Here is a 23830-nt window from a genome sequence, read left to right on the forward strand (position 1 = left end):
CGAGAGTTCGCCGACACCCATATAGACGAACGAACGAATTGATCGAAGCCCTCGTGTTTTCCAGAAACCATGAAAATCGCACAACGGTCGGTAAATTCACGATGAAACATATCCAAATGAGTTGAGGCTGATCGACTTCACCGGGGCCCGGTTATGGTTAACTGTAGTACTATTTTCCAGTATAGCCACCGATTCCGAAAAAACACCAACCCAATCGATCAAGTTGTGATAGACGGAAGACACGTCTTCATTCTTTTAGACGTACGTACACTCCGAGGTTCTAGCATTGACTCGAACCACTATCTTGTTGCAGCGAAGATACGCACCCGCCTCTGTGCAGCAAAAAACGCACATCAACAAACATTGGATTGGAATTGAAGTGTGCTCTGCCTTTTTCGATACCAAACGAGGTTTCAGACAAGGCGACCGTTTATTCTACTTTCTCCAGACTGGATAAGGAAGCGAAGTAAACAGTCGTCGCACTCGAGAATTGATTCCCACGTCACTGTACATCCCCGTCCTGCCAAATGGGGCAAAGGCATGGACGATGACAACGGCGTTACGTGTTTTCGAATGAAAAGTTCTCCGGAATATTTATTATCGAATATCGCATTCGATCGAACGTTGGAACTGTATGAGATATACGACGACATTGACAGAGTTCAGCGAGTTAAAAGACAGCGGCGCTGACTACGTCAGTAAAGAGGAAGAAGAATGCTCGAGCTGTTGATCTGGTTATGATAATGAAAGCAAAACTAGATTCTTGTCAAGTATGTTCAGTAATTATGTAGTTAGTGAAATCGAGTAAAAATGTATTGATCATGAATTTACAGTTGGAAACTCGTCATAAACGTTTACGAGGTCTAGAGCTAGATTTCAAGAGCGTTTCTTCAAATAAAACTAAACAATATTTGCGTACTCTATAATAATAATAGCATAGCAGTAATCAAATATAATAAATACTAACCGACCGATGGGTGGTCCAAAGCACACGAAGTGTCGTCTAAAGCCGGCTTTGCGCTCGCTCTTCACTTCTAATTTACAGTGATTCATAGCGTAAACGTGCTAAACGGCAATAGTATGTTGTTGCACAACAACTCATAATACTTATATTCTGCCACTACATTGTCATATTACACAAGCGGCTGTTGAACGGCCGCGGCAACTCGCCTGATATTACAAAACAAAGCAAACGAAGCTACGAGCACAATACTACTCACTGCAGAAGTGTTAATTTGTCTACGTAACAACTGTGATTGTTATTACTAATATACATAGAAGCACATATAGGTACAGTGATAGCCATATAAGTAGGAACAGTAGCCGGAAGAACACTTAATTTTGTAAAAAGCGAATAAATTCATTTCTCTTTGGTGGAACACAGGACCACACTTGTTTCTTGTTCTCGGGTAACATTCTGAGTTTAGGTTAAAGTTCCTTAAGTACTCAATCGCGATCATACCATCTGACCAAATATGATTCGGTATGCTCCATTTAAACTACGCGCCAAACTCGAATCAACAAAAATTTATTTCCTAAATTGGTGGAACTTTTTTATGCGAGTTTGAAGCTTGATCTCCAAAAAAAGTTTGTCTGGCAATTTTCATCATGAAATAAAATTGAACAACAAATTTGGTCCCGGCTGCGAAAACAAGTATTTAAGTGGCTGTTACAATCCAATGAAGGTCGTGAAGTCATCGAAATCTTGCCTCATGTAAGTCGTCTATCCACCTCTGTTAATGACGATAACAGCGAGAAAGTAAAAAAAAACAGTGGCGTGTAAATCGTCGTGTTGGCATCAGCTATAGCAGAGGTTCTCAACATCTCCTATTGATCGACTCAGTTCATTTTGGTGAACGTTTTGGGTATGAGCTTATAAATGATAGATTCGTGCCAAAAGATCTGAATGTTTTGCAAAAACGAGGTCGAGTCGAGTTCGCAAAAGAGATACTGGTGACGAGATGTGAGTTTATGAATATAACGTCAAACAATCTGGCGAATGGTACTTCAAAAATGAACAGAAACCGAAAAAACCAAAATTCGCTGAAGGCACTGAAGGCCATCTCAGGCAGAAAAGATAATAAGATTAAGCGTTGGCCTGCTTGTGTTGCCTTAGGAGCCTATCTCGAAGGCGATAATAAATATTTCTATTAAAATACATGAAAATGTAGTCGTCAGTCCGTTCCAAATTTGGTGGTGTGTGCTCTAAACAAAGATGCTTGTCTAATAAGATTGATCGGAGAATGAAAGTTGGGGTTAGCTATAGGAATAAAATTCTTTCGAATTTCTTCTTTTTTAGGAGATTCCGAGAGAGCAGCGGATACCTAACCGATGCGGACCTAAATTTGTGTTCTTCCAAGAACCGCGACACCACAAAAGTCTTCTTCAAAAATATTTGGAAAGAATTTTATACAACAACAGCAACAACATTGGTAACAGACATCCAACTACCCGGAAACGGTCTTATAAGTAAGTGGTGTCTAAAAATAAATGAGTTGAATCTTTAAAAAACCTTACTGAAACCAATTCAAATTTATATTCGCCCAAAGATAGGAGTGTATCTTAAATTACAGCAACAACAGCCTAACCGATATTTAACTTATGTGACTCTCTTTTTTGAACTCTGTTCTACTAGTGTAAAGCGACCTACGCCCACAAGCCACTATTTATAACTATTTTTCTATTGTTTAAGCCAAATGTACTATTTCTATGAACAACGCTGTATATACTCATAAATTTATTTGTCGGTAAGTAAGTTCACGTTTGTTAGGAAGACTGCGCTTGCATGTATACGAAGTGTACAATATTTCTCAAACTCACACTTTTGAGCTTTAGCGGTGTTCTAATTAATCACAATTGACAAGTGCACGAGCACATGGAACGATCGTAAAAACATTAGTGTAATTTATTTTGTCGTGAGGCCGACAGCGCTAAAATTGAGTTAACCCAGGTTATAGTAACGAAGTCCTAGTTCAAAACGAAATAATTCCTCATCTGAAAATCTGCATAGTTTTTGGGTCTGGACATATCTAGGAAGATATGCTATTAAGAGCAAAAATAATAAGACTTTACTAATAATTTTAAAATTCTTAATTTATTCTTAAAACTATATGTCGTTCCCCTCAAAGTAATATCCCTTGGACCCAGTACACGTGTGCCAACGTTTTTCCAATCCTCGAAACAGTTCTTAAAGTAAATTTTCGGAATATCTTTCCATGTGCGTAGCGATTCACGTTTAGTATCCTCAATTAACTCAAAACGGTTTTCAACGGAACGGTTGTTTAAGTTTGCTGAAGTTCGAGTCACACGGAGCTTAATCAGGCGAATACGGTGGTTGAGGCACAATATTGGCTAAAAATTTGGCGAGACACTCACAAAGAATCAATGCAGTATGCGACGGTGCATTATCGTGGTACAAAAACCAAGAGTTGTCAGCCCATAATTCCGACCTATTTTTACGAATAACTTCGTGCAAACAACGCATAGCACTCAAACAGTATTCCCTGTTGACAGTTTGGCCGAACAGAAGGAATTCGGAGTGCACTATACCTCCATAATCGAAGAAAACTGTCAATATAGCTTTGATTTTTGACCAGCTTTGACGTGTTTTTTTCGGCTTCGGCTCATCTTTGGCACGATATTCGGCCGATTACTCGTCTTTTTCCGGGTCGTAAGCATAGATAGAAGACTTATCGCCAGTAATAATGCGTTTGATGACATCCTGGTAGTCGGAAAGCATTGTTTCACAGACGTTAACGCGACGCTGTTTTTCTAAACCAGTCGTGGTTTCACTTTTCTTAAGCCCAAGTGATCTTTCAAAATGATTTTCACTGATCCTTCCGATATTCCAACGATGCCAGTAAGACCTCTGACTATGAATCGTTGTTTCTCAAGCACCGATTCCTTTATTTTTTTGAGATGTCTGTCATCAGTTGATGATGATAGCCGTCCTGGACGTGGTTCGTTGTCAATGTGCTTTTGACCCTCTATGAATAATTTGTTCCAATCAAAAACACATTCCCGAGGCAAATAATTATCACCAAGGGCCACGATAATGTTATCCCATGACATATGGTTCTGCTTAACCGAATAGGAACCAGATTTTTGTGCTAGAGAGCGCTTTTTACACAAATGTGTGAGCATTGTTTTATGTCGCTACAAGAAGTAAATGAGTAAAAACCGACAAACCGGAGAGGCTAGATTTAGTGCTTGCAATTTGACAGCACAATTGCATACCAATGAGATTAACAGAAAGCTAATACTAATTTTAATCGCTTAAGTTTATAACAGCCATTAAATTTATGACTACTTTAAATTAGAAAAAATTTTATTTCCATGAATGCAAAGTATCAATGGCTATATTCTATTATTATTATAAAACAGGGTTGCCATTTAAAAAAATAATAAAGAAAAAAAAAATTAATCAAAACTCTGAACAAAAATATGGACAAGGTGTCAATGGTCTTATTTTAGTAATATTACTGAACAGGGTTGTCATTTAAAAAAAATTTTAAAAATAAAATTAATGACTTCTAAACCACAAATAAACATTTTTTTTTTAAACAACTGGAAATTTGATTTTTTTACCCCCAAAAAAATAATCAGATCTCTGGAAAAATATTTTGAAGGTATCAATTATTAAACAGGGTTACCATTTGTAAAAAAATTTAAAAATAAACATATATAATTAATAATTGAATATTTAAAACTCCAAACAAACATATTTTCAAATAGAATTGCACGTTTTATCATTTTACAAAGAAACAAAATTAAAAACATCAAACAAAATTGTAGTTAATAACAGACATCTAAAAACAGCGCCAGACTCTGCAAACTATTACGAATATTTATATAAAATATTTATTTAATAACAACAATAAAAATTAATGGAGCATATCAACATTTTATATTGCTCATTCAGACAGAATAATGACATCAGTAATTTCAGAGCGATTAACGGTACAACGTCAGCGCTATTAATTGTTATATTGATATTATGTAATTTCGCTGTTTTTATTAAGATTCGTTTCTTCTTTATGTGAACTTGATGTGTTAAGTTAGGTTAAATGGCTGATCGATGATCGCACGTGGACTGGTATATGTAGTCCTTTGTGAAGCGATAGAAACTATACATTGCTATATACATATATACATTGACGGGTTAATATTCAAAAATATTTCTTTTACTTACGCAACAACTGTCTCAACTGTTTGAAGAATACCGCATTGACATGAGCTTTACCGCCCTTTTTGTCTTTCTTCTCCGCAATTGTGTACTGTATTTTATCTTCATAGCCCGGTTTTCTGCAAGAGAAACGAAAATTATTAAATTATTAATGAGAAGTGAGTTTGAAGAAGGGAGAGCAAAAAAAAATTCTGCCGTAAAATTGAATATCGCTAAATAAAGTTAGGTTAGGTTAGGTCATAGTTGCGACAAAAACCACTAACGATCCTAGTTAGACGGCTTAAAGCGACTAGCCGTTAATGCCTAAAACTGCTGCGTTAAGAATTATGATTATGAAGAACTGTAGACAATGTGAGCGAGACATTTTCCCCAAATAATGTTTCTAAGATCATCCGAAGGGAGATTTCGTATAAAGAGCACTCTATACCAGCGAATGAACATTAATTCCCAAACTCGTTCTTGAAATTGTTAATATTTTTTCCAAATACTGCTGAGATAAAGAACTTCTAAAAATCTGTCGATGTGATGGTGATCTTTCCGTCAACTGATAATGATGTCTGAAGAGTCCCTTTATATTGGTTTAAAAAAAATTAATAATCAAGGGCGTTTAAGCTTATTTTTTCTCAATCCCTCGAAATAACTCTTTTCTATCAAACATATCTTCAAAGTTCACCAAAAGCCCATTTTCCACTCCCCAAAAACAAGGTTACATATTCTATTTAGTTATACTTTGATATTGGGAGCAAGCAAGCTTTTATTTCTGGACTTTGTAGCACAATTTAAACTAAAGCAAATAGTAATTAAAATTTGTGCTGTTCAATAGACTCAAGTTCAAGCGGCTATTTAATGAAAACAAAAAAAAAAATAAATAAATAAAACGCGAAATGGATTGCTTATCAGGCCCGTCCGAGACTGCAGTTCAAAGGTTTATTTACGATTAATGAATGGATCTATTAAGTAAATGGTACAAATCGCATTAAAGGTGGAGGCTTTAAACAATTTAATTCGTATAAATAAATCAACAAAGAATCTACTAGCAAAGAATTTGATAAGCAGAACAATTTAAAGATTGAGAATTGAATTTAGAACTTGATTTATTTACTTGATGACGGGGGTGTTTGCAACACTAAATTCCTGATAATTAAAGAATTTTTATTTCTTTCACACTTTAAGATGCAAAAGAGCAAAGGTAAAAGTCAACGACGATTGGAAATATCAGAAACCAATACGTGACTTTCTGAAGGGAAGCGATTAACTCAAATAAAGAAGATATGTTTAATTGAACTTCATACATTGGGCTTTGGAAAGAGGTACAGGTCGATTATATTAGATTAGGTTAGGTTAATCTGGTAGGCTAATGAGCCATGCATAGCCACTTTTGGTTCTTTGCAATATCAGATGGAGTTCAGTTACCAGGTTCATGAGGAGTAGTCATTCTTTAGGATGCCTGTGCTTGACGTGAATTTCAACAGACTCTGAGGCCTCACTATCGATACCTCATCCAATGTATCATATCGTGGGGATCCCAGATGCTTACAGCAAGACTACGCTCAATGCGGGACAAGTGTACAAGAGATGCACTATTGTTTCCCTGATGTTTTGCTCTAGAGATTTTCTGCAGTCTTCTCGATCTGTCAGTCCCAATTAAATCGGGCTTAGAAAAGGATAAAATAATGACATATTAAGTTTGCCACGAAGTTTGTTCTACACAAAAGGAAACATTGGAGACTCTACAAAATAACGGGTTTTCCGAAAGGTACTCTGCAAAAGTATACCGATAGGGACACCAAACGACGCTATATTTTTTCCTGCTCTTTTGACATTTCTCTTCAGTAAATTTTGCCATTTCAACATGAAAAGATATACGATCCAACAACGAGTCGATATTATTAAAATCAATTGAGGAAGACCCAGATCAGTCTCTTACACGTCGTTCTCAAGCGTTTGGCTTCTCTGTGACGTCATTGTGACGAATTTTGCGAAAAGATCTTAGCCTACATTCTTACAAAATCAAATTGACGCAAGAACTGAAGCCGCTTGACCACCAGAATCGTCGTATGTTCGTGAATTGCGCTCTTCAACAACTTGAAAATGATTCCGATTTTCATCGAAAAATCATCTTCATCGATGAGGCTCATTTCTGGCTGAATGGCTCCGTCAATAAGCAAAATATGCATTATTGGTCAGGCAGCAATCCACACGTACCCCATGAGTGACCATTGCATCCCGAAAAAATTACGGTTTGTTGTGGTTTATGGGCCGACGGCGTCATTGGGCCGTACATCTTCCGTGGTGATCAAGACCGGCAAGTTACTGTGAATGGGAATCGCTACCGCTCAATGATAATCGAATTTTTTTTTGGCCCGTATTGGATGATATGGACTTGGACAATATGTGGTTCCAATAGAACGGCGCCACAGCGAATGTCATAATCGATTTATTGAAAACCAAGTTTGGTGAACGTGTTATCTCACGAAATGGCATAGTCAATTGGCCGCCTCGGTCGTGCAATTTGATGCCGTTCGACTATTTTCTGTGTGGCAACGTCAAATCAATGGTCAACAAGCCAGCGACGATTGTTGAACTTCGTACGAATATCGAACGTGCAAATGCAGAAGTATCGGCCGATTTACGCTTGAAGACCGTTGAAAATCGGGTTCAGCGTCTTGACTTCTGCGAGCCTGCCCGTGGTGACCATGTAAAAAAAATCGAGGTACTCACATAACTCATCGAATGTACTCTCACAGAAATAAAGAATTTAATTGATATCCCAAACCGTGTTTGTTTTAATGAAAAACCCGTTATATTTATTAATGATCAGCGTCACGAGCTGAATCAATTTCACTATGTCAGCCTGTACATCCGTCCGTAGTGGTCTATACAGGAGCACCAGTCCCCTAGTTTTTGATATATCGTTCTGAAATTTTGCACACATTCTTTTCTCCACAAGAGACCGGTCCTTTATCGGATGGGCCGATATCGGACTGCTATTGATTGTGGTTGCCACACAAACTGACTGATCAAAACCTTTTATGGAAAAATTTTTAATTGTTAAGATATATTCACGCAATTTGATATAAATTATTGATCCATGCTACAATATCCGAAGATATTGTTCAAATCGGACCACTATAGCATATAGCTGTCATGCAAACTGACCGATTAAAATCAAGATCTAAACGTTTTTTTGTATAGGATATTATAGCATAGCTGTAGCCAAAGTTAACGATTTTTTCTTGTTTTATAAGCAACTTATTAGTCATTTTTCGTAATTTTCTTCTGTATCAAAACAAGAAAAAAACGTTAACTTCGGTTGCACCGAAGCTAAATACCCTTCACAGGTGCATTTCTGTTAGTAACTATGTGTGTATGGAAGCTATATGCTATAGTCAACCGATCTGATCAATTTCTTCGGATATTACATTGTTGCTTTAGGAAATAATATATACCATGTACATATATACATATATATATTATACGGTCTCCGACGATTCCTTCTGGGTGTTACAAACTTCGTGACAAACTTAAAATACCCTGTTCAGGGTATAATTATCAAAATTAGTTATTTTTTTAGGACCTAATCCCAAGAGAATGCTAGCTAGAGAGAAGTTTAGCGACAATGAAGTGATAAACACCGAGATTGAGACTTACATATTTTGAAGAAAAAGACAATTTGTGCCACAAAAATTGCATTGAACATTTTTGAATAACGGTGCGCTGCCTTCAATGGCACCTACGTTGAGCACAAAAGTCGAATTTTGCCCATAAAAAATGTTTTTTCTCTAACTTAGTTCATATAACAGTATTGCACATAATCATTTGAAAAAAATATATATATAATTTAAATACATTCATTTCAAAATATTAATTATGGATATAAGAGCGATTATATCAGCCCACGTTGCCTTCTAACACTGACGTGTGTATTTGCAGATGTGTTTTTTTGCTTTATTTAAGCTTCACTTCTTCAACTTTTATTCTGCTGTCTTCATTTCTTTTTATTCTTCCGATTAATTTAGTTATGAACTTTAAACGGCAAACGGCAGTGGAGGGGCAATGGCGGTGCAAATGAGGTGATTCGCATAGCGAGCGGCCGAACAACCACACATACAAGCCATGTGTCACTTGTAGTTGTTGTTAGTATTTTTGTTGTTGCTGTTTTAGCAGCGTAGACATTGCTTGTGTTTGATTTTATAGATTGCCCGCAATTTGCACACACACATACACAAACACGTATAGGAGCAGTAGTAGCAGCGTCTTTAAAAAATGAAAATTAAATGCTTTAAACACCCATATGTATATACATACATATGTACATGTTTGTGCATGTGTGAAACTATTTGCTATCGCAAGGAAGTACATCAAATATTGTTAGTGCACTGCGTAGAGTTCACACCTGCAGCTGAAGTTGAGGTTAAGTTTTTGAGTTGTTTGTAAAGCAAACTAGTTGTGAAGTAACCAGTTAACATTCAGTTATAATTTTGGTTAAAAAAATATGGAATTCATTACTAAGTGCTAATAATATTAATAGCTCAATAGAAAAGGCTACAAAATAAAAGTCAATAACCGGTTCCAAGTAACCGTATGGATCATCCATTTTCTAAATGTAGAGCCGTAAATTACAATATTTCTTTCAGAAAATGATGTAAACCACCAAAATCTAGAGAAAAACATATCATCTGATCAAATTAAACCCGGACTGGTCCATAGAAACTCGCAGTGTGTTTTATCGGGGCGAGGCCAGTGAGAACGCGTTTCGTACCCAAAATATCCACCGAAATCATTCGAATAGACTCGCGAGAGATGTCGAGCTCTCTTGCCATCTCTCTAACACTTATCTGACGATTTTCAAGCACCATATCCTTCACTTTTTTAATATTTTCATCAGTTGAAGAAGTTGAAACTTGTCCTTGAAGAGCGAGTTTACTTGAAATTTTGTGTTTGGAGTGTTTTGGGGAGTTCACTTTATCACGAGAATGAGTATTTGTGGAGCGCAAAGCATTTAGTGCGGGTTATGAACTTATCGAAAATTCGCCTCATGCGAGTCGTCCATCCAGTTGTTAGAAAATGAAATAGTGCTTGAAAATCTTCGTATTGACCTCAAGAGAGATGACAGAGGATCGCAATATCTCTTATGGATCGACTAAACACATTTTGGTTACTGTTTTCGGTATGCATGCCAATGCTAGATTATGACCAAAAACCCCGATTTATTAAAAAAAAACACGTCGAATAGAGATCAGTAAAAAAATACATACATATATTGGCAAAGTACTTGTGGACTCTTCTTCTTTTCTATGGCTTCATAAAGAACTATGTACATATAACAGTCCACGTGTGAACTTTGATCACCCATCTAACCTAACCTAACCTAGCTGTGGATCTTACGTTCATTAAACGCATTATTAGTGGAGACGAGACGTGGGTTCTGAATATGACGTCGAAACTGTCCAACAATGTACTGAGTGGCGCTCAAAAAATAAGCCGAAAAACGCTGAAACCCATTCCGCCAAGACTTAACTACAATAGGAGTAAGAAAAAAAGTTCGTTGACATGCTTGAATTGACTCGGGACTCGGGACCGATTTTGAAGGCGTTAATGAAGATTCCTATTAAAATTCGTGAAAATGAAGTTCCTTTTTGTCAGTCCGGGTCAAATTTGATCAGATGACATAACTAAAGATTAACATATTAAGGATTAAATAGTATTTTTGGCTCAAAATGGATCTATTTCCTACAAGAAACTTAAAGTTGGAGGTTCCTTATACATACTATATTTGTATATTATTGCTGCTTGTATTGATTCAGAAACCGATTTTGAAACCGATATTCACGTGAATATTCACGAATTTTAATAGGAATTTTTATTATCGCCTTTTTCTTTTTGACAGTCCGGGTCAAATTTGATCAGATCAAATAACCAAAGATTATGTTGTTTTTCATTAAATACTATTTTGGGATCAATGTAAGTCTAGTTCCTCCAAGAAACTTCAAGCTCGAGGTTCCTTATTTTGCTTAAAAAATAAGCAATCTTTATATATTATCGAAGATAGATCGGCAGCGTTAACGTACTTTCTTTAATGGCATAGACCTTTCCTATGTATATGGATTGAAAGCACAAATGGCAAAAGGAAGCTAAGATAAAAGAGTATTTTTCACTTTTTTTTTACATCAATTGTTGGGTCTTCCTTCCAGCCAATTTTCTGTTCAAGGAATCTGTTACCGGAAATGTAGTTTACCTCAGTTTTTGTATGTTATCGGCGCGATTACTATTCAAAATCGACCCAAAATACTTTGCTAAAGTGACCACCTCAAGATAAGAAAAATATCTATTTAAGCTAGTTATAGAACCTTCATGCGGTCCCAACTTTGATGACATCAAATATGCGGATTATCACGAAATCCAACAGAAATTCCAACACCAGAAAATAATCGAATAAGAGCCTCAGTAAATAAATTCAATAATATTTTCTTTTCAAACATTTTCGGTCTCTTTTTGATAGAGGTTCAGAGCTGTCAAAACTAATTGCAAAGCGAAAATTACCAGTTGTTCGTTAGTTGCTAACTAGTGGCATCGCCTATGTGGTCTATACTCGCACACACACACCCCTTCACTTAACAATTCAACAAAGTGTGCGCGCCACCCAACGATGATATGCGAACTTTTACTAATTTATTATTGTATGTTTATTAAGAATTTTATTATCTGGCGTGTTGTTGTAGTGAGAAATACACTCGTATGTATCTATGTATCGATGCATAAAAATGAGTTGGTAATTTCTCAACAGGTTCTCAGCTAACTGAATTTTTGCCATCTAAGAATAAATATTGGCAAAATACCTAGCATTAGCATTAGAACGCTGATCAAGAATTTTATTTCTGGGTTTTCATGCATTTAAAAGCATTTTAGGAAGAGAAGAAAAACGAGTGATTTATTAATAAATATTAGCGGCAACATTTTACAATAAATTATTTTTGGTTAACAAAATATTTTTTTAATAAAAAAATTTTTTTTGTTTTTGAATTTGATTTTTTTTTAATTTGATTTTTTTGTTTTTGAATTTGATTTTTTTTTTTTTTTTGCATTTAAAAAATATTTTTTTTTTTTTTTTTTGAATTAAGAAATAAATTATTTTATTGTGAACTAGAGGACTCGTCCACGCTTCACTGTGGCTGATGCTTAGAAAATACTACTACTACCATCTATATGATTTCTGTTAGTTAGATTATAACTACTAGTTAATGAGATATAGCATTTTTGAGAAGCAGCTTGTGTTAGTTTACAAAAAAAATGGATCATAAAGCATTTCGTGTGTTAATAAAGCATTGCTTTTTGGTGAAAAATACTGTTGAATGTGGGCTCAGAGAAATCCACCGTTGATAAGATATTTGCTAAGCTGGAAACAAGCGAAATGAGCACCGAGGGCAATGATGCTCTAAAGAGGCGAAAGCTCTGTGTAAAGTGGATGCATCGCAAGTTCATAATCCAACAAAAACAACGAATAACTGATTCTGAGAAGTATTTGAGCGCTCTTTAATCGTAATAAAACCGAATTTTTGCGTCGGTGTGTAACTATAGAAACATAGTTCCATTATTTCCCACTGGAGTCCAATCGACAGTCATTCTAGTGGACTGCACATGATGGACCTCAGACGGGGAAAGACGAAAAAGTCGGCTGGAAAGGTTATGACATCAGTTTTTTAGGATGCACGTGGTATAGTACATACACAACGACTGATTACTAAGCCGAGAATCTGTTTAAAATTGTACGCATATATTCAAATGACTCCTACAAACAATTTTAAATATAATTTTTGTATTTGAGTTGTATTAAATTTTGAAATAAAGAGTTAAAAGGTATCCTATGTCCTTACCCTGGTTCTAAGCTACCTTCCCACCAATTTTCAGTCAAATCGGTTCAGCCGTTCTTTGACTTATAAATGGCGTAACTAACACAACTTTCTTTTATATATGTGACCTGGTCTACGAAAAGGGGGCTAACGTGCGAAAACTAGTTTTCTGGGAAAAGCTGTTAAAAATAATCGTCAGTTTCTCGTTATCTCATTAATTGTTCTCCTTTTTTTGACACCTAAGCCCCCTTTTCGTAGACCAGGTCACATATATAGATTAATGAACTATAACAACGCAGCTGATTTTATAAAAGTCATAAATTTTAATAATCGCTAATCTGATCTGTCAATAAATAGCTAAGTTAGTAATAATATGGCAGTAGTTAAAAGTATATTGCCCCTCGTTAGGCGATATTTATGTATGTATGTATGTGCCTTAGATCGATTTCCAGGGAGCCAAAAAACGTTTGCGGGAAGTGTTCTACGGATTATGGGTTTTAAACCGGTTTCGAGCTAGCGATTTTTAAGAAAAAGTTTTTTAGAGATTATACGATTTTTTCATACATTTTTGAGATATCCGAATGAAAGTTAGTAGAACGATTTTAATATAACTATATCACATACTTTTCTCCCATACAACCGATTATTCAGATTTTTTAAACGTTGTCATTGAAAATTGCTGGGTCGAAACTGGTTTTAGACCCATAGTCTCTTAGGCAAAGTTGTTCACAATAATCCGCAGAATACATACATATTTCCTCCATACGCGATTTTATAGGAAAAATCGACCCGCTCTAATGTACATAAATTTTTACTTGGCTATAAAACTATAAAAATAGCCTTAATATAGATATTATTATTTTATACACTTTGTGGCAGTGGGCCGCTTATCTAAAAAATGGCCTGTGGTCGCATTAATACAGAAATTAACTTAATACAAGGGTCAACAACAGTAATCAGGCAATTAATACTATACTAATATACTCTACATTAAGTTTTCACGGAGTTTGTAACACCCAAAAGGAAACACTAGTAAATAATCAGCGAGATGGTCTGCGTCGTATTAGCCATGTATGTATGTACGTCTGTCTGTAAAAGGTGAGCCATTTCGAGGTTCCTTACATTTTTAAAGGAAAAAACAGAAACTTCAAATTGAATGCGGAATGCTTATGATCATTCGAAAAAACATTTTTTGGCATTTATTTTTCGAAGATTCTCTTTTTCGAATGTTGGCCGCGGCTACGTCTCAGATGGTCCATCAGTTGAGTTCAAATTTCGTTGACTCGTTCAAACATTTCGACTGGTAACTGGCGAATGATACTTGTGATCTTTTGCTCCAAGGCCTGAATCGAAGCGGAATTGTCTGCATATATTTTAGACTTTACATATCCACACAGGAGAAAGTCTAACCTCGTGATATCACACGATCTTCGTGGCCAATCAACCAGCCCAAAACGTGAAATTATCTGCTCACTAAAGTGTTTTCTCAATAAATACATTGATTGATGCGATGTGTGGCAAGTGGCGCCATCTTGTTAAAACAAAATGTCGCCGAAATCACGAACTTCAATTTCGGGCATCAAATAGTCGGTTTTCATGGCGCGATAACGGTCGCCCTTGATGTTTACGTTCTCAACGACATAATTTTTGAAGAAATATGGACCGATGATTCCAACGGCTCACAAATCTCAACAAACATTTGTTTTTTCTGGATGAAATGGCAGCTCTTGAATATCTTCAGGTTGCTCTTCGTCCCAAATATAGCAATTTTGCTTATTTACATACCCATTCAGCCAGATGTGGACCTCATCGCTGAACAAAATTTGTCTCAAAAAGGTCGTATCTTGTTGGAAATTTCCAAGAGTCCATAGACCGAATAGATGTCGCTTGGGGAGGTCGAGCAGCTTCAGTTCATAAACAAGCTGTGTTTGTACGCTTTCAATTTAAGATCTAAATGTAAAATACGGCAGTCCACTGAGTGCTGTACGTGGTCTATTCGGTCGAATACCATACATTGAGCGAAGCGCAGGGTACACATTCTTTACATAACGTAAATTTAGGCAATAAAGTTAAACGATTTGAAAACGTTGTCTTACGTCTTTCCATGATGGAATGTCAAACAGTACTGAAGAAAAATAACATGACAGCTCGACACGACGTGATCAGTTATTGAAAAAAGTACCTCTGCTTGTAACACTCGTTCTCCCCAAGAAGCTGTTCATTGTCTTTTGTACTTAAAACGATATCTTCATGATATAGTCTCCGAACAAATTGACTTTAAATCGAATCACTATAGCAAGTTCTTCTATGGAACAATTTTTATATAAATATCTTCATAAAAGACATATATTTTTTAAAATTAAGTAATCTTAATATAACTTGAAAGTTGTTTCTATCAATAAAGTTGGCTAGAAAGAATTAGCAAAAAGTTTTCCGTTGGGCGGTCAAATTTTTAGTTTTATTTACACATATAGTTGAATAAGTAATGGTCCGATATCGGATATTGTTTTTTCTTGCTTTTTTATTTTTTATTTTTTTGTCATAATTCATTTGTACTTTGAAATGCGGTAGCGTGTTGTTGATTAAGTGTAGTATATTTTCTTAATGCAATCGTATGTAAAGACATATGTATGTACATAAGTATGTTTGATAAAAATACTCTAAAAACGAAGAACATGCAAAACTGTAAATACACATACGAACACAGTTCACAATTTCAAGCTTCCGTGTTTTTTTTTTAGTCTCATTCGGTCAATGTCGCATACATTGGCCTGAATGCTTGGCAGTTCGTTTATGACACCCACTTGACCGTTGACACTTCGCTTTTGCAATTCGATTTTGCATTTAAATGTTTTATAACTGCTTTTATGGACAAAAAAGTTGCAAAATATGAAACTCTCGACAAAATAAATGCAATTTAGTTTTTTTATAACTTTTATTACATTTAAGGTAAGTCAAAACTAATTTAACTCTAAATTCATATAAGAAATATTTAACAAAAAAAAAAAAAAACTTTAAGCAATTAAAAAATAATAATTCTGAAAATCCAAATAACTTATTAAAAAAAATATTTATTTGAAAAAAAATATTTATTTGATTTTTTTTAAATTTTTTTTTTAACAAATGTTTATTTTTTACATATTTTAAATAAAAAAATTGTATATTGATATTAAAAAATTAAGCAAATAAAACAAAAATTAATTCTGGAAATCAAAAAAAAAAAATTAAAATCAAATATTCCAAAAATCAAGAAAACCATTTAATTTTTGTTTTTATTTGTTTTTTTTTATTATTATTTTTATTCTTAGAATTTATAAAGCAAAAATCAAATAAAACACAAAATAATAGTTTAAAATTTGAACATTAGTTTCACATTTAATGATTACTGAAAAAAATGCATATACCTATTAGAAAATTAGCATAACAGATAATACAAAAAACAATAAAGACAAACAAGAAATAATTTAAAAATGAAAGTCATCATGGTACAGTGACGGTCAAATAAAAATTACCAGACCAGAATTCACCATCATGGTACAGTGACGGTCAAATAAAAATTACCAGACCAGAATTCACCATCATGGTACAGAGACGGTCAAATAAAAGTTACTAGAACAGAATTCCCATTTCTGAATGGACGGTGATGAAAAGTGGGTCACTTACGACAACGTCAAGCGAAAAATGTGAGCCGGCGCTAACGATGACCAAGCCGGCATTAACTGTCCGGAAGAATTTGTTGAGTGTTTAGTGGAATCGGTTGGAAATCATCTACTATAGGCTCCTCAGCTACGGCCAAACTCTTAATTCGGAATTGTACCCTCAACAATTAGCCCGGTAATAGCAAGCCTTGGCCAATAATGATGGAATTACTTTCCATAACGAAAACGATAGATCACAAATACACATTGTGACTAGTCCGAAGCTTGCTTAGGATGCTTTTATGCATTCATCTACAGTTTGGACCTGACATCAAAATATTAATACCTGTTCCTGTTTGTGGCCATGATTTCGCGGGTAAAAAATCGCATCAAGAGAAATATATGAAAATCTACTGTCTCAGTTTTATGCCAATAGGGACGGTTGCTTCTATGAGAATGGATTATGAAATTACCTTCAAAATTGTAACAAGTTATCAAACAAAACGGTACATACTTCAGCTAAATCCGTTAATTCTAGCTATAAAACCTTCAATGTATTGCAAAAATGATGGATTTCTTTTATCTTTGTCTAATATACGTATTCTATTCTAATGCTAAAATAGTAAGACTCCTAATTTAAATTACGCGCCAAACACATTCGTCGAAAATTTTGTTTCTAGGTTGGTATGACTGTCAGTGACATCTGTGCCAAATGTCACACGAAAATAATCATCAGTGTTTAGTATATGCTCGTCTTTCTGAAGTACATAAAGTGCGTTCGGCGATATTTGGGATTAGTGAAATGCTTCAACAAGGAAGTTCCATTAAATTTTGTATGCGGAATCAAATTCCTGGTGCCGAAACGTTCGGAATGTTCTTCGGTAATAGCTCTTTGTGAGAAACAAGTTTTTTGATTGGCACAAATTATTCGAAGAGGATCAAGAACGCGTTGACGACGAACAAACGTTCAGGACGAGCATCAAAATCAACTGATGATCAAACTGTCAATAAAATTAAGAAATTGGTGTTTGAGAATCGACGATTAATAGTCAGAGATCTTACTGGCATCTTTAAAATATCGGAAGAATCAGTAAAAAAAACATTTTGAAGGATCATTTGGATCTGAGAAAAGTGAAAGCACGATTGCTTCCGAAATTACTCGAATTTTTTGGAAAACAGCGTCGCGTTACCTCTGTGAAACAATGCTTTCCGACTACCATGATGTCATGAAACGTATTAGTATTATTGGCCATGAGTCTTGTATCTAAGCTTACGACCCGTAAACAGACGATCAATCGGCCGAACATTGTGGCAAAGTTGAGCCGAAGCCGAAAAAACCACGTCAAAGCAGGTCAAAAATGAAGGTTATGTTGACAGTTTCCCTCGATTATCGAGTTCTTTCCGATCGGTCAAACTGTCAAGAAGGAATACTATTTGAGCGTTATGCGTCGTTTGTGCGAAGCTATTGGTGAAAAGAGGTCGAAGATAACGCACTGTCGCATACTGCATTGATTCTTCGTGAGTCTTGCGCCAAATTTTTCACCAATATCGTGTTTCAACCACCGTATTCGCCTGATTTAGCTCCGTGTGACTTCTGGCTATTCAGAAAACTCAAACGATCGCTTCGGGGAAAACGTTTAGAGTTTGAAGACGATTCACATTCAATGTGCATTGAAGGCTATTCCGGAAATTGACTTTAATAACTGTTTCGAGGATTGGAAAAAACGTTGGCAAAAGTGTAATAAGAATAAATTAAGAATTTTAAATATTAACATAGTCTTACTATTTTTTGCCCAAATACAAAATGTTTCTTTAACTAACCAACAAATTTTTGATTTTTCGGTGTTTACTATTTATTTATTAATGTTTTTAGTTACTTATTCTATGATGACGTTAGTTGAATCAAAACTGTATAACGTACATTGTTTGTTAGTACGTCATATTGTTCTGACGTAAACTATAAAAGTAACTGCTGACTGCATTCCCACAATAAAAAATATTATATAAAAATGTAGTTTTCATACAGAAATTCAATTGTTTCCATAATAATTATACCGTTACATAACGATTAAACTGTTATATCATCACGAACCATTCGCACAATGATCAGGGCGACCGAGTGCTGTTAACTCGGCAGCAGTGTTAATAATTAATTTGGAATTTTTTTCTGCAGCTACAAGAACAACAACATGTGCTTATGCACAAAAGAAATGGAATTTAGACTTTTGTTTTTGTGTCTACAATATTTTATTAATGAAATTCAATGCAAATAAATACGAATAAAATTCGGGTTTTCTGCCGAAATTCTACGATGGTATTTGTTATGGAAACTTTTATTGACATAAAGAGGAATACAGAATAAATGGATTTGGTTACCGAAATGGAAACATGAAGACAGACTGTGTTTGGTTTTGAAACAGCCGGGTTTTAACAGCAGCAACAACAAATCACTAATGATTGTGCATGCATACATACATATGCATGTGGCGTGTAGTTCAAAGGTCAAGTAAATGAAAGAAATGCACGAAAGTCTAGGGTTAAATTTCGGCCAATTCGTTATTTTAACTACAGAGAGTTTTAATTAAACTAAGGCGTTGGGATGTACATACATACGAATATGTGTTGATAACATATAGTTTTTAATCGATTTTAACATTGCATGAAGTATATAATGAGTACCCTGAACAATGTATATTAACTTTATCGGATCGGATGTCGGATACCCTAAAAAATATATGTTTATATACATATGTATGTATGTATAGTATAACTCATAAGCAAGACGAGCTGATTCGATTTAGCCATATCCGCCTGTATGTATATACTGTTGTTGTTGTTGTTGTTTTAACGATTACCTAATCGCTTTTAGGATGGTAAGGATGTGATAAGTTGTCATCAAGGTCATCCAACGGTGGGGCCAGGAAACGTGCTGTTTCGACGGGGCGGACCGTATGGAGAGGGATGTGTAGGGTTAGCAGCGCATGCAAAAAGGTGATTAAGAGTATTGCGGGAACTCGTCCCATCCCGGACATATGTATGTTCGATATGTCTGGGTCGATTCTGGATAAGTAAATGTTTATCCTACTACAATATCCAGAATGAAGCTGCGCAAGGGTCACTATCGATTCTCGCAGCAACTCAAGCTCTTCGTCCACAATGGGTGGTGATTTGACTCCAAGTACGCCATTCACTAAGAGAGAGTCGGTGTGAATGAAGTCTGGTCGGCGTATTACCTTATGTTGTCGATGTAGCTGAGGAATGACCACTTTATGCTTCTAGGAGACGGTTCCGCTGATGACGGCAGGGATGATTTTTACAAAAACATCCCAGCAGAAACTGCTCGGAGAGGAGTTCATTTTGCTCCTTAATTGAGAGTATACGGGCCTCACTTGCAGATGTTCGATAGGAGACATCAAGAGGCATCTGCAGTGTTCTGACAAGCCTGTAGCTTCCTTGTCGGCGTTTCACTGCATCCAGGCGACCATATTGGTGTGGCATAGTTAAGGACCAGCAGGCCGATTGCCTTGAATGTTGGCAACAACGTTTCTTTGTCTTTTCCTCGTGCTGCCGGCTAGAAACTTAAGATTTTTGTTGGCGCTCTGTACTTTGACAATAATAGCGATCATGTGAGTGGTAAAGGAGCACAGGCGAGTGTCACGTCTAAAATCTTTTGGGAAGTCAATCGGTATTTTAGCGCCATCGACTGCAGTATTAATGTCAAGTATGTACTCCTTCGTCCAGTTTGTGAATATGATCGCTGTGGATTTAGTGGAGAAAAGTGTTAGGCAAGGAAGCGAGAAAGGTTGCTACTCGCTCAGTTTTTAAGATATCATTCTGAAATTTTGCACACGTCTTTTTCTCCTCAGAAAGCTTTTCAGTTGTCGGAACCGCCGATATCCGCCCACTATAACATATAGCTGCCATACAAACTGAACGAACAAACTCAAGTCCTTGTATGGAAAGCTTTTCCATTTGACGAGATATCTTCACGAAACTCTTCATGGAATTATTGTTCCAGGCAACACTACAATCGCCGAACAAAATGTTCAGATCAATCTTATATAGCATATAGCTGTCATATAAACTGTTCGGTCAAAATCAATTTCTTGTATGGAAAACTTTTTTATTTGTTAAGATATCTTCATGAAATTTGGTATAGGTTGTTGGGCAAGATAATTTTGTAATCTCCGAACAAATTGTTCACATCGAACCGCTGTAGCATATAGCTGCCATATAAGCTGTTGGATCAAAATCAAAATATCGATATTAAAAATACCCTTTGTGCTATGAGAAATGCACCTGCGAGGGCATTTTTTTGTTTTTATTCTTTTTTTTTTGTTTACAATTCTTTTTTATTAGCAGCAGTGCAAAGTCTTGGCAATATAAGTTTTACTATTTCCGCTTGCGTGCTGATTTAAACAAAAAAGTTAAGGGAAGTTCACATATGTATATGCGTAAATATAAATTCGATATTATTCATTGCTTGACTAATATGCATTTAATTTACCGTTTCAAAATATATCTGACTGTTTTCTAACCACTTATCATAAAGCGCTACAAATTAATGAAAATGAAAATCAATAATTTTTTTTATTTCAGCGGGAACTTCATGCATGTGTGCACACCTTGGTATTTATGGCTGTATATGCATATGCAAGTATGTATATGTAAATAAATACTTTCGACACAATTAACTATTCAGATTCATTAGAATTGATTTTAGTTATTGAACGCGCCCTTAATAGCGCCTTCAATTTATGCCAGCATTTCAAATGCAATTGAAAAATTACTAACTAATTGAAAAATGCTAAACGTAAAACAATAGTAGAAAAAAAATTAAATTTGAAATTAAAACAAGAGATTGAAAATGTACAAAGTTCACTTTTTTCAGTCCACAGCGCATTTTGAGTCATGCGTCAATGACATTTTAGCTTTGTCACTCCCTTTATGGGTACATTTTCTAAAATTCTTTGTAATCGCATATCACCATGTGCCTTACAAATAATATTATATACATATGTATGTATATGCATGTATGTATATGCATATACATATATGTACATAGATAATACTATATAAATAAATCGATATACATAGATATGTACAAGTGTTGGAGTATGATTGGATGGGCGGTGGAGTGCGATATTAAAAGTTTTTATGAAGTAGATAATTATATTCTGCAAATTCCTCGTGTTTTTAGGTAATCTCTACGCTGTGTACATTAAGTTTGTCAAGAAATTTGATGTTATCAAGCAGGAAACGACGGAGATCCCCTAAAATAAAGTTATATGAATATCGATATAGTCATGTCCGTATTATAGCTTCGGTGCAGACAGATATCATAAATTCCCTTAAAAATGTTATAGCATTAACAAATTTACTAGTTTATTTCCCAGAATGTTGTGGCACATATTTACATATGTACATACGAATAAATCTATGAATAACTAATATTATAAAATCCCCTATTATACACAATTTTTTATCGAGAACTGCGATATAATTACATACACACTTAAGTACATAATTAAAAAAACTTTCATTCAAACGTTTTATCTTTTAGTTTTTCCTAATCTCAAGCATGGTAATATTTTATCAATGCTGTATACTTTTGTTACTATTTAAATGGAGTTGAAATTTGCACTATTAGGGGCTTAATATAGTCTCATAAAGCTATAAGTTATAACGACCGAAAATACACGGTTGTTAATTGTAATATCGTAAACCCATTTTTGTAAGTAATATAACAACAATTTTATTAAACAAGTGTTAAAATTTATGATTTTACGAGGCGTTATGACAAGTTGAGAGTCCCCTATTAAACTATATTTTATGGTTTTCAGTATACACACATTTTTTCATCATATGCACATATTTCACTTTATTTTGATGTATTGCTCACTATAATTAATTTTCAAACTGAAGGAGGAAAAGCCAATTAACTCCAGATGCCACTCTAAATTCACTAAGAAGAGGCAATAATATTGAATTGAAAATGAAAGTAAATGAGGTGCATAAAGTTATATAACCATACAAAAAAATCTGGAAGCAAATTAGTCACTTATCTTTTCGTTTAATTGCTTCCATTAATCGCTATTTAACAATTGCATTGCATAAACCATTCTCAACAAAGCCAAGTAGAGTGTTTAATCTACTTCCTCGCCTTTATTAAAATACTATTATATTTGCGTATATGTGGAGCATACTCTGACCCTGAAAAGGTGGTCTACAAAATTAATAAAATATGCTTATTTATACACTTGTATTTAATTGATGCGCACTCTTGGTATTGAATATATCAGCATACTAACATTGAAGGCTTATTTAACAAAGCGACAACAAAAAAATATTTAACATTAACAGGAACGATATATTGCCTTCCTGAATAGTGAATGAAAAGTAAGTTCAACGGTTTTAACTATTTAAAACCAAGTGTTAATTATAAAGAAAACAAAGGTGGATTCACATAAATACAAAGAAAGGGAGTGGACGTTCATACGTACCTTCATGTGTACTTCCAGAATATGCACTATAAATATAGCACGTTTTTGTAATTTACATTTTAAAGCCAACCTTTGATTTAGTATACTTAAACAAGGAGTAATGGCTGCATTACAAGTACATTAACTTTTTCCTATGAAACATAAGTATAAGTGTACAAAAAAGAAAACAGAACAAAAAAAAAATAAACCAAAATCAGGTGACACTATGAGAATTATAAAAAATTCTAATGAGTACATTCATGAACTAACATGAAAAATATATTCAATCTCCACCCCACCGAGTAGAAAAAAAAAATTTTGTTTTAACTTGGAACACCCTTTCATATGTGTAACATGCAATTTTTCATTCACCTGTAATTGCATATTTCTTCATGCAGAAATAAAATCGAAAATGGAAAAAGTCAAATGACCTAAATAACGAAACCAAGACGAATACAAGAAAAATGAGGCATTAAATTGAAGTAGTGAACGTGCTAATAGGTGTTTGTAAACAAACTGCATATTACTGCATTTTGTTTGTATGTATTGTCTACAGTCTCCATACAAAAACAAACTTTACAAATACACTTTACAAATATGAATACTTGGACAAATCTCTGGACACCGAACAGATAGTTGTCAGACAACTTATGCAGCGCGCTCAGCTGATCGTGT

The 23830-nt window shown here is 34.9% G+C and overlaps 1 protein-coding gene across 1 annotated transcript in view; it reads right to left on the bottom strand.

Annotated features, from left to right (window-relative positions):
* The window catches only part of LOC120774338 (ATP-binding cassette sub-family D member 3), a 34313-nt gene that overhangs the window by 9048 nt on the left and 1435 nt on the right, over positions 1–23830 (bottom strand). The window contains exon 2 of the mRNA XM_040103898.1: positions 5192–5304. Coding sequence (XP_039959832.1) covers positions 5192–5304 — 113 coding nt within the window. The remainder of the gene's footprint in view (positions 1–5191; positions 5305–23830) is intronic.

The sequence above is a fragment of the Bactrocera tryoni genome, chromosome 4 (assembly GCF_016617805.1).
Source record: "Bactrocera tryoni isolate S06 chromosome 4, CSIRO_BtryS06_freeze2, whole genome shotgun sequence".
NCBI classification, from domain to species: domain Eukaryota; kingdom Metazoa; phylum Arthropoda; class Insecta; order Diptera; family Tephritidae; genus Bactrocera; species Bactrocera tryoni.